The following is a 13226-nucleotide window of genomic DNA, read 5'->3' as shown; positions in this document are numbered from 1 at the left end:
TATCTTGCAGAGGGATGCAGCAGTCTCAAAATTGCAAAGCTTCTGAAGCGTGATCATTGAACAATCAAGCGTTTCATTCAAAATAGTCAACAGGGTCGCAAGAAGCGTGTGGAAAAACCAAGGTGCAAAATAACTGCCCATGAACTGACAAAAGTCAAGCGTGCAGCTGCCAACATGCCACTTGTCACCAGTTTGGCCATATTTCAGAGCTGCAACATCACTGGAGTGCCCAAAAGCACAAGGTGTGCAATACTCAGAGACATGGCCAAGGTAAGAAAGGCTGAAAGACGACCACCACTGAACAAGACACACAAGCTGAAACGTCAAGACTGGGCCAAGAAATATCTCAAGACTGATTTTTCTAAGGTTTTATGGACTGATGAAATGAGAGTGAGTCTTGATGGGCCAGATGGATGGGCCCGTGGCTGGATTGGTAAAGGGCAGAGAGCTCCAGTCCGACTCAGACGCCAGCAAGGTGGAGGTGGAGTACTGGTTTGGGCTGGTATCATCAAAGATGAGCTTGTGGGGCCTTTTCGGGTTGAGGATGGAGTCAAGCTCAACTCCCAGTCCTACTGCCAGTTCCTGGAAGACACCTTCTTCAAGCAGTGGTACAGGAAGAAGTCTGCATCCTTCAAGAAAAACATGATTTTCATGCAGGATAATGCTCCATCACACGCGTCCAAGTACTCCACAGCGTGGCTGGCAAGAAAGGGTATAAAAGAAGAAAAACTAATGACATGGCCTCCTTGTTCACCTGATCTGAACCCCATTGAGAACCTGTGGTCCATCATCAAATGTGAGATTTACAAGGAGGGAAAACAGTACACCTCTCTGAACAGTGTCTGGGAGGCTGTGGTTGCTGCTGCACGCAATGTTGATGGTGAACAGATCAAAACACTGACAGAATCCATGGATGGCAGGCTTTTGAGTGTCCTTGCAAAGAAAGGTGGCTATATTGGTCGCTGATTTGTTTTTGTTTTGTCTTTGAATGTCAGAAATGTATATTTGTGAATGTGGAGATGTTATATTGGTTTCACTGGTAAAAATAAATAATTGAAATGGGTATATATTTGTTTTTTGTTGAGTTGCCTAATAATTATGCACAGTAATAGTCACCTGCACACACAGATATCCCCCTAAAATAGCTAAAACTAAAAACAAACTAAAAACTACTTCCAAAAACATTCAGCTTTGATATTAATGAGTTTTATTGGGTTCATTGAGAACATGGTTGTTGTTCAATAATAAAATTATTCCTCAAAAATACAACTTGCCTAATAATTCTGCACTCCCTGTAATACTGAGCTTAAAATGCTGACCAATGACATGTGCTGGTGATGATGTCACCTGTTAGAGGAGCTGATTAGCAGGGCGCTTTGCAAATCACCCTGTTAAGGTGATGCAAAACAGTACCCAATTGTTTTATAGAAGAATTGTTAGGGCTAAAGCAACAAGAACTTTAGTGCATTCAAATATGCCTTTGGTGTGTCAGCGTGAACATTTTAACTTGTGGTTTCCGCTTATCAAAGCCAGCTGAATGGTGTCTGTGTTCCGTTAAGGACAGCTTTGCATGTAGCATCTATGCTGATACCATTTTATCCTCTGTACCGTGACTAATACGGTCTGTTTTATGCTTAATTGCCTAAATCGGTCATAATTTCAAACTTGAGTACATACATGTAAACTCTACCTTCAAATATGTCAAAGAGAGACATTTAACTACTGTCTATTTGTATGACTGAATGAGAATACTAAGAACTAAAAGGGCAAAGGTCAAGTCAGAAAACCATATATCCTTCTTCCCAAGCAGCGTCTTTTATGCCATCTGGTTGTCCTCAGAGCACTGAAGTGAAGCAGTATGTGTGCACAAAGCAGAAAAAACATGAATACAAGTTCACACACCCAAAGAGCAGCGAGGTTACCTTTAACAGCCACGGGGACCCTGTGCTGCTTACAACATATTCGCTAAGCTCAACCTTGGAATGTGCGGCAAAGACTCTGACACTTACTGAGCATGCCCAGACAGGCAGTGTTTGGGAGTAACAGGTGAGTTGGTTCAGAGTTGATCAAAAAAGTCAGTTGCTGACTTCTAATTCCTTTTTTTGGAACAGAAGGTACAGAGAAACTAAATACATCACGCGCTGGATGTATTTAAATGAATACAAATGCAAACAGCTGTGAGCATCGTACTGTGTGGTTAAGCACAACGCTTGAATTCATGCAACATGATTGGCTGGCAAAGTGGTTGGCTCTTCTGCCAAGCCTGAAAGAAACTGAATCAGGTTGAGCAACTTTGTCAGCCCGGTGAGGATCTTGGCGCCATTTATTTAGTATTTTAAATTCTGTGAACGAAGTTTAGTTGCATTAATCGTGACGCAGAACTGTTTAAGTTGCATTGGATACAGCTGTACAAACTATACACACGGGTGATTGGCATCTTTCTGCTGAGTGATTTGATGCAAGTGACTTGATTATTACAGTGACACCCAATGTGATCAATGCACTAATTTACTTAAAACACAAGTAGGGACAACTTAACTGCATGCTCTGCCAACCGAGAGGATCCAAACAAGCTAGATCACTTTCAGTGCAGCAGAAAATCGTTCAAGTTTGTATTTTTCATTTTTTCAAAAAAAATCTCATCTCAAGTGAGGCACGCTGAATGTAAGATAGCATACACGTGCAGTCATACCACAGAAACTGGTGCCCGTGTTCCTCCTGCCAATCAGAGCTCGACTTTGCAGCCAATGTGCAAATTAGCTATTGGAAGAAGGCGGGTCATTTATATCACGGTGCTTCCAAAACGTAAATCTCAAAATAGTCCTGGAAAGCCAAGTGTTGCAACACACACACACACACACACACACACACACACACACACACACACACACACACACACACACACACACACACAAATGTATTACACTGTTGTTTGCACATCCTCCAGGATGTCTCATCTCTGTCTTAATAACAATGACACATGAGTCACACCTTTGCAAGAAAGAAACTAATATGAAGAGGAGTCCTCCACCCTAATTAAACAATCCTTTGACTGTGAAATGAAATGCTAAAAGTGCCAACAGTGCTGTATCCTCCAGAACACCATAAAGCTCAAACAAAAGCTATGAAAAGGATCTCAGTGAAGGCAGCAACTGTATTGTAATGTCTTAGTGGTGAAATTTCTCATTTAACAATGAGTTTCAGTTCAACTTATTCATTAATTCATTCTAAATAGTGACATATGAGTTACAGTGTTTGGAAACTTGAGGCTAACTACAAATATTTCACAAATGAATTGGGGCAGCAGCACGTTGGTATAGGTTAGCTTTAGTTAGCTAGTCTTCCCTGTAGCTGCGTTTCCTCAGAGTACTCGAAATTCTTCTGACATGCATGTTGAGGCGTAGGACATCCAATTATTCTAAACTGGCAGTAGTTGTGTTTTTCTGTCTTTTGTGGCTTTGTGTTAGCCCTTAAGTTGTACACACACGTTGTACCTATCCATTTCCTTAAGGCACAAAGTAATTGGAATGGGACTTTGGGGGTTGACCTTGTACTTAAGCATGATTTGGCAATATTCTATAAAAAGCATAATGTAGAAATTTGATAATGTGCTAAAAAATGGTATGGCAATACTATGTGATACTCTGCACTTCAACCATCAAAAATAGCCTAGAAAACAAACCAGAAAGCTACTTTTCTCTCAAACATAGAATTGTTTCTCTTGTGTTTCTAATGTTGTCTACTATTTGAGCGTTTCAGATGCTCATCTTGACTGTAAATGATGCACAGAGTGTAGATCTGATCCAATGGCAACAACATTTACAAAACAAATACACCCCATTCCTTCAGCATTTCATGTGCACAGATCGACCTGCTCACTCAGATGGCATGTAAAAGCTTCACACTGTGACACACACCCTCATCGGAACTTCCAACAAAGGTACAGAGGAAGAGAGGTTTGCCAAGGTGGAGAGAGAGAGAAACACTGCTCATGCTCAGAAGATGTACATATGATCCGAATCGCATTAACTTCACACAGCCTCTGGCTTTCTAGTCGTTTCTGTCGCTTCCGATTTATGTGCTGCTTTGTGTTTGCATTGTTACCATTGTTACTGTCTCTGACGCAATCCTGCAGCACAGCGTGCCACTTCTTCTGCTCCTTCTCGGTCATCACACAGAAGTAGTGGTGGCGGGCGTATGGGTGCCACAGGATGAGGGGGAACCCGGTTGCACACTTGATGAATGGGTTACTGCCCACTTTGGCCTTGACACCTGCAATGGACCAGACGATGAATTGAGATTTCAAAAGCACTTTAGGAGGGGGAAATAATGATGTTTAATATTACTATAACAGTCCGACAAACTGTGGAGGGGGAAAAAGATACTAATGACATAAGCATTTATTTTTTTAGACATGTGACGCTAATCGTGTGATAACTTTCCACCATTATAGATGTACGGACAATCATGGTCACATTATAGGGTTAAACGAATAAGGTCCCAGTCACACAGACTTATAGTCGAGTCAATGACTCCTGGGAAACCCCAGTTGCTAGGCAAAAATGTGTATTCCCCAACAAGTTAGAAATATCTCTTTGCACTTGCTCTGGCTGCTAGCAGATTGCTGCAGTTGGCTAGTTTGCATTGAATACGATGACTCACCTACAAATGCTCACCAGCAACTCTGGGCGGTAGTGAAACTGTGAATGGAGCAATGCAAACTAGAAATAACATTTTGAAACATGTTGGCTGCAAGGCTGAGACACACTTTTGAAGGTGAACTTTTGCACTTACTACCATGTGGTCTTACTACCACTTGGCTAGTTAGCATGTATTTGTGGACAAATCTGCATCTTCAATAAAAACTATGGGCTCTTGTGGCAATCTGCTACAAGAAGCCATGGTTTTATTATGTCCAATGTGGTGGACAACTCTTAAACAATGTGGGCATAGCACCACAAAAACCCAAAGAGAGAGTCATTTTGAGCCCTTTGCATCTTAAAACGGGCTTAGTCATTTCAGAATTTGATGACTAACAACTGTATATTGTGTGTTATTTTCTAACCTGGCAGACTTTTATTAATCAGCTCCATGTACTCCTCCATTGACGTCAGGGCCTTGTACCCGGCGCAGTTGATGGTTAATTTTGGGTGCAGTCCCCGTTCGTGTGCCTGTTGGTGGTGAAATGGTTTTAATGCAGGTGACCAAATTGTCTAACCGGACATAAGTCTAGTGCAGTAAGTAGCTTTACTCACAGCTTTGCTCTCATAGAGGTTTATGGTGTAGTCCTTGGGCACAAAGACAAAACGGTTCCTCCATTTCCGATTCTCCTCCAGGTACTGAAACAGACTCCCTGAGAAGATGGTGCAACCTGCCAGAGGGTCCTGAAAAATGCAAACGCACACACAAAAGATTGCATGCGTTACTGTACCTTAGGATACAAACTATAACAGGTGTGTATACTGTGCATTATTGAGACAACTGGGTGGTGTTACAATCTCCCATAACTAATCAACTTGACGCTTAACAGGTTTTTCCAAACGTGACAGGGTGGAGTTTTCATTTTGTTTTTCTTTTGTTTTTTTACTGAAACATGTTTACAAAAGGATATACACCACCCACTTTGTTTTCCTGTCTTGGATTAAACAATAATTGCTCAGATAGGAAGAAAAAAACAAAGGCTTACTGCTTCCGAGCGACTGAAACAGTAGGCCCAAAACATAATGATAATTATAAAATGGCTTGGCTTCTGTTTGCTAACAGCTGCAGACTTTTATGTGGATTTTGTGGCAGGGTCACTGGTGGTGGGGGTGGGAGGGTAAAAGTCCCCGATCAGCTCAGAAACCAATCAAGTATTTATCTATAAGTTAAAAAATGGGAAGGGGATTCAAATAGATTCCACTGCAGTTAAATATTAAAGGGTTTTTTTACACATTTAGTCCAACATTTTAATAACTCAAAGTCTTTTCAAACAGGATAGTTTCTTGCTGTGTGCTGGATCACACGAGCAGCTGACTCCCACACAGTGACCAGAAAAGATGAACCTGCATAAGAGAAACAGCACCTCTGCTCGTGTGTAAAATGTGCTCCACTTTCCCTCCAGAGTTAGAAAACATGGATTTAAAAATATATATATATATCCAGCCTTCAACAAGTGACCACAAAGATAAAAGGGAACACAAAGACCGCTGAGAAATAAAGCAGGGGGCTTGCTCATTAGGTAATGTCCTTGTACATTCCCAAAGATGACCTCATTCATGCACTGTGTGCATCATCAAAGTCTGTTGGCTGTCCCGCCTGTGTACATGTTTAAACAATGCCAAAACTCTGATGTACTCATTTCTTACTTTGTCCATCCTGCTCACTCCCAATAAAACCTTTAACTCCTGTCTTTTTGTCAGTGCCACCATCTCCAAACCACACGTCATGGCCGGTCTCACTAACATCTTGTAAACCTCTCTTTCACTTTTGCTGATATCCTTCCTGACACTCGTTTCCACCTGCTCCACCCTGCCTGTGCTCTCCTCTCTTCTTCATCTCTTTAGCACTGTCTGTTGCTTCGGATGGTTGACCGCAGGGCTCACTGTTTCACGCGTCTCCATCACATTCACACACATGCATTCTGTCTTGCTTCTACTGACTTCTATTCCTCTCCTATCCAGAGCATACCTCCACCGCTCCACGCTCTATTCCACCTGGCTGTCTCTTGTGCTTTGCATGGCTTTATTAAATGTTCAGAAATATAAACAGATTCTGAGGGGGTCCAGTGGAGGCCACTATTTTATTTGTTTTTTTTTTCCCCATTGAATGACCAAGTGTCATACCTTTCTGTGAAGCAGCTGAGACTGCGTCCCTCCTCCTCCTTCTATCTCAAAGCGGACGCTGTTGAAGAGGGCGACTGCATACTGCTGCTCGTACACTTGGCTGAACTCTTTCATCCATTCTCTGGTCCGAACTGCAGGGGGAGAGACACACACACACAAAATCAGGGAATGTGTCGTCTTCTGCACCAGTGCATGATTAACACAATCTATCTTATGTCTTACAGTAGAAGGACAAATGATAAGTTCTGCAGTTTTCTTTCACAAGGTAACTTTAGACATTTATAAAGTCAGAAATTGACCTAATTATACTACTTAAATGCTTAATACTTTATTTTGAATTTGGCAACCCAAGTCAGAGAGAAAAGAAATTAAATTCCTGAAAGGACAGACTGGTTCAGTCTATTCCAAGCATGTTTTTCAAAAGTCACCAGTACTGTAGTTTAAATTTCATTGTCAAAAATTAACTGAGTTAGATAAAGAGCTGCTGTTCTCGTGTGAAGGCACGCTGTCTCTTTCACTTGCTTATTTAAAGGCCTCAACCTTTACTCCTGCTATCGGTTCTTTATGAAAACTCCCATATAATAAAATGTAAAGTGGACATTTGAGATAGCGATTCTCAGGCAAAGCTCAACAAAGAGGTACCTCTCATGTATGATCGGCACAAACCGTTGTATAAAGTGAAGCTCTAACAGGCTCACAGCTGAAGTATTACTTCAGTCATTACATAAATTTTAAAGCAACACTTTGTTTTGTTCAATTTCATTTTAATCGTACTAAATTTAAACTATGTTACATTTAAATCAAAAGACAAAAGAAAAGTCAAATCAATCAAAAGAAAAGTTTATGGAACGACTGCATCGCTGGAAATATTGGTTTTACACAAACAAACCTTTAAAAGGAGGAACACGAACAAAGAGCTATGATTACAGTTAAATTGTATGATGAATAAATGAAAGTATTTTTAGTTTACGCTATGTAGTTTTCATAATATTTGGTTCGACCACCTTTATTCTTGAACAAAGCCTGAACGGTCTGAGGCAAGCTGCCTTTGAAATGCTTTAAGTAGTCTTCAGGAATAATTCTCCGGGCTTCTTGAAGGTCATTTAAAGCTCTCCTTTGGATGTTGGCTGCCTTTTGCTCCATCCTCTGTCGAGATGTTCCCACATTGCTTTAATTGCAAGGATTTAATTATGGGCTTTAATTATGGGCTCTTGGGAGGTCAGTGCATGACCGATAATGTTCCATTGCACTTTTTCTATCCAGATATGCTTTTAGTGCATTGACACTGTGTGTCATTGTCATGCTGAAAAACAAAGCTGCTGTTGATTAGATGATTTCCAGGTGGCGTTGAATAGTGGATCTAAACCTGATGGTACTCTTCTGTGTTCATAATTCCACACATTTTTTTTTTTGTAAGGTTCCCAACAACACTGTCTAAAGTACAGAGCCTCCACCGTGTTTTACAGATGGCTGTAGAAACTCACTGTTGCACCTCTCTTTTGACCTCCTCTGCACATACTGATGACAAATTTGAATTCATAACTTGGTTTCTCAGCCTTTTCTCCCACTTTCCCTTCCTTATGAATTTTGGCTAACAGTTCTTAGGGAACCACCTTCTTGGTGGAAAAATACTATTTCTTTTGCTCTGTCATCTTCGGCATCTTTCATAGATTCAACAAGAGAAATAGGAATAAATTATTTTGATTGTTTTCTTTTTACGACAGGCTACTAGTAATAAAATACCTAAAGATACAATTTAAAACTCGTTGTCTGTTACATATAGACACAACACTGTTAGCTGCTTTTGTGCTTGAACAATCAGTGTTATCAACAACAATAAAGGAAAGAAATTCCTCTGACAATGATAAGGTACAAGGACTGGGCTGAAAATGAGTGAAAAAACAAAGAAAAACTTTGAAAGACCTTCAGAGAACCTGGGGAGCTATTGCTCAAGATCACATTCATTTACAAGAAAGTCTGCCTCACTGGAAACAAATTATGAAGAAATGATTGGTGAATCAAAACTTTCGCAAAATGTAAATATGACTCAACCTGAGTAACTTGAGAGCAAAATGTAGCAACAACACTGTATATTAGAGCATGCATTATATTTTAACTAACATCCATAATTTATTATGCAAATAACTTGAAATAATGCCAAAAAATACTATTAGGTAAGTGCACAATACAGTAGAAAAAATACTCTGAAATGATCCTTTAACTTGTTTTAAGTCATCTCAAAATCTGATATTTAAACTCAAACTTGAATTTCTAAAAGGAATATTTAAGTTTACACAAACGAACCATTTGTAACTTCTTTGAGCATTTCAGACTACAGTGCACATTTGTTAATGCGGTTTGGAGGTTCTGGACAAACCAAAACCTGACAACATTAGCTCAGGCTCCAGTAAATGGCAGCTGCTTTCTCTTCATCGTTTGTATATATCAAATTATTATTAAGTCCTGAATATATCTGTTAGCGTAAGTCCTTGTTTGTATAAAAGCAAAGCCTCCTGGTATTGCTGAAAGACTTTTCTGTGTTCCACATATCCTCGATTTGTTATCTGTCGTCATTCAGCTTCCTAATAAATAGACTGAGAACCTGCTGGAGGGGACAAAGGCTTTTCCCACGTTCTAATGCTGGAAAAGGGTTGGTGTTCGAGCTGATCAGTGTCTTTGGCTCATTCAGCAGCATATAGTGTTGACTATGATCTGTTTATGGAAGGAACAACGCAGGAAGGAGGGAGCCAGCTTGCAGTGGGAGAGCAGGAAGGAAAGAGCTGACAGGACAGGATAGATGGAGGGAATGCGGAGGAGACTGGGGAGAGGGACACGCATTTAAAAACACCATGACATACCAGGATGAGAGGGGAGGGCAGGTTAAGGGGCTGCAAGATAGCGAGGCACCTGGAAAAACTAAACATCAGCAAGTACTTTAAATTGTTCCAGACGATGGCTTTGAATCTCTCGTCAGGTTTGTCATTCCATTCCTTTTATTGAAGGATTTTTTTTCTTCATCCTCGGTGGGTTTATCAGACAGGGTCTGCCTTCAGAACAGTTAGTCTCAGAAAAAATGCAGAGGATATCTGATTTTGGATGGAAACTCTCTTTATCCTGGCTAAATTTCCTCTAGATTACGCTCCGGTTACTGTGGCCTCCACTGCAAACTTGCAGAGAGTTGGTACTTTCCACAGTTCGCCTTGCTGAGCCAAAATCAGCAGACTAGGAAGCTGTAAATGAGCACTTAGAAATTAAAACAAAGCCCACATCATAAAATACATACTCGGTTCTGTCATTCAAACTGTATAGCCATGTGCTATAGTTGTTACAACCCTCCTCCATCTCTTGTTTGCTATTTACTTTACATGTGACATCATGGAATAGAGTAAAAATTGAACTTTTGGTATTTTTTATACGCCATACTTAAGTATTTTCCAGTGTTTGCATGTCCTTTTAGAGGATTAAATGAAACAGGAAATGGTTAGGGTTAGCTTCAGACTCTGAGCTGGAAAGTAATTTATCACAAATACCTCCAACAAAAAAAGAACATACTTTAGCTTTCGTTTTTTTTCTTGTATAAGAATTACAGACTCTCTATCAGTGCTTCCTATGCTTACTTAAAATCTTAAGCCCATAACCCAGATTCATGACCTTGATGTAAACCTTTGTTTCATTCCTTCAATTCTTTAAGTGCATTTGTAATGAATAACAAATAACAGTAGGCAAGAGCATGGAGGAACTGATGGCAAAAGGACACTGCAGACAAAAAGGCATTGTTCAGTAGATGTACACTGAAGTGGGCTTAAGATTAGCAAAGGACAGCAGGGCCCACAATCTTTCCAAGTAGGAAAACCGAAGAACAGCAAAGGAAAAGCAGTTTGCAGTGACAAATTCTTTCAGGCAATAAGTAATGAAACTGCAGCCAACTTGAAATGCATTCATGCACTTCTTTGCAGCTATTTTGGAGCATTATCTAAATTGACTTAAATTTTCAGGCTCACTGGGGCATAACAACTGTGTGTATACAACGACCCTTAAAACATGATTTAAGAAGGCTTAAAAGGTTTGCTGACTTTGTTCCAAAATAAGATTTATGAAGTTTTTTTCCCAACTGGAAGTTCTCCTCTGCTATTATCCACAAGGTTTGAGCTCAGGATTCTTTGAATACCATGGCTCTCTTAGAATAATTACAATTTCCTAAGCCAAATATAATATTTGTGGAATAAATGTATGATTAATAAAGATGAGTTGGATATGAATTCTGTCGGTGCTTAAAAACCAAATTATGCATTTTTTACAGGAGTAGATTTACAGTTTTGTTGTGAAGGGAGAGAAAGAAAACAATCATCATCAGTCACTAACAATCATCACCACTTATCATTAATCAGTCGTCATTGTCAATCAGTGTCGTCATCAATTACCAACCCTCATTATCATCAATCATTGCCAGCAGCTGATGATGATTGATAACAATCAGTTGTCATCAAGCACCAATCCTTATCATTATCAATCATCATCCACTATCCACTGTTTAACATCAAAAGGCTTAGCCAGATAGGTGAGTAGATGAATAAAAATGGTAAAATACTAATAAAACTACAAAGGCAGACATACAAAGGCAGACATGTGCGCAAACATTATTTTCAACAGATTTATAAAACCGTGTGCACAAATGGTCTGAGGTGTGCCTGAGTTAGGCATGTTGTCCCTTTTTATAATTACCTGTTTTGCGTCATGTTGGCAAAAGTCATTTATGCATACACAAGTTGTTTCTATATCTATCTGAGGGCGGTGTCACTCACATGGCATAGTTCATGTTTTGTTGCTGAATTTAACTATTAGCTTATCTTTTTTACTGCAGTGTTAGTTCATTTTCTACTGATCTCTAATATAAATACATTTTTTTAACTTTATTTTAAACTGATTTTTGAACAGTTTTTTTGTTCCCAGTAACAAAGCTATCATGCTAATGTTTAGCATCAAAGCTACCATCTTCATTTCATTTGTACCAAATTTCAGAGCAACACGTGCAGCTCCTCAAAGGTGAACGCTGTGACGCGATCCAGAAAAGTCAGCTGATCACCAGAAACAGCTGACTGGATTTGACTCAAATTCTTTGGCTGTTTTTATCTAAAACCTGCTGTGAAACGATTAATCTACTAACTTATTCTTTGAGGATGATCGCTTATATTTCAAGGGTTTGATAGTAGGCAGCACATATCTAGGCCAAGGTTTGAGTCTGTTGGTTATTTCTGCCTTCAGCAGACCATAGATGGATGAACATGTGGGTCAGCAGGCAGTTATGATTTGCATGTGTGTCACATACATGGGGTTGCTGTGTGGGTCCTATAGGGGAGGAGATCATTTTATAAGGGTTTGCGTTAGCAGCGAGTGTTGAGTAGTTGCCTTTGTGGGAGTTAGACACAACAAGATTCCTGACTCAAAAACGCTGACTGGTCTTTACCCTGTCTCACACACAAACTTAAAAGGTGAAACACATCGACAAGTGAGACCTGGATAAAAAGGAGTTTTCTTTTTTCTTTAAAGACATGCACAGGTGTTCACTTGTCTTCTGTTGACGTGGGTGTTTTCACTGTGTTGATTTGTAGAAGATACTGGCAGGAACAACGCAGAGAGGGGTGTGTGTGTGATTCAGACAGCCTGTGACATGTTTCTACCTGCTTCACTTGTTATCTTCCCCTCTCCCTCTGACTAGTCTCTTTATATGGATCTTTTTCTGAGTGGACTCATAAGCAGGAAATACTGCACTCGCGTACTTTAACGATGAAGGTCTGCATGTAGCTAAATGTCATATTTTCTACCCTCGCAGCTTTCCACAGTCATGTGAACCCTACATTTTATAGTTTTAACATATATTTTATCATTAACAAGCCTTACATTATGACACATGATGATACCTGACTGAGCGCCTTGAGCGAATGAAGACCAGCACATGTGGCTAAGGGCTCCAAAAAGCCAGTAAGACCAGATTGCTTTGTTCCTAAGGTCAAGAACTTTCACATTGAACACCTTGCTTGTACTTTCTAAAGCCCATTTTCTGCTCATTCTGAATGTCACACATCTTTAGATCAACTTTGGATCAGTATAAGACAGCAGAAAACATGTATTTCTCTGGCCAGCAGCCCCAGTCACACAAAAGGCAAAAAAAAAAACCCTCATATTTGAGAAGTTACATTTGATATTTATCCTTTTATATGTGAACTACCCATTTTTTTATTTTATTTTTTTTACAACAGCCAGATTCTAACAGGGTGATTCTTCCCACTTTTTTTCTATTTCTGCTCACAAAAGGAAAATCCAACAAACACAGTCGGTGCCTGAGCCTCTAGAGAATAATTCTGGGTTTCCTCATAGGAGTACTTCTGCCAGCGTGTGCACACA

At 39.9% G+C, this 13226-nt stretch overlaps 1 protein-coding gene across 1 annotated transcript in view; it reads right to left on the bottom strand.

Annotated features, from left to right (window-relative positions):
* niban2a (niban apoptosis regulator 2a) overlaps positions 1–13226 on the bottom strand; it is a 30943-nt gene that overhangs the window by 16831 nt on the left and 886 nt on the right. The window contains exons 2-5 of the mRNA XM_084934731.1: positions 6825–6955; positions 5256–5384; positions 5066–5171; positions 4105–4272 (exon numbers count right to left, since the gene is read on the bottom strand). Of these exons, the coding sequence (XP_084790857.1) occupies positions 4105–4272; positions 5066–5171; positions 5256–5384; positions 6825–6955 (534 nt within the window). The remainder of the gene's footprint in view (positions 1–4104; positions 4273–5065; positions 5172–5255; positions 5385–6824; positions 6956–13226) is intronic.

Source organism: Perissodus microlepis, chromosome 7 (genome assembly GCF_051167445.1).
Source record: "Perissodus microlepis isolate ML-2025 ecotype Zambia chromosome 7, ASM5116744v1, whole genome shotgun sequence".
NCBI lineage: Eukaryota > Metazoa > Chordata > Actinopteri > Cichliformes > Cichlidae > Perissodus > Perissodus microlepis.
This window is presented reverse-complemented; position numbering and strand designations above follow the sequence as displayed.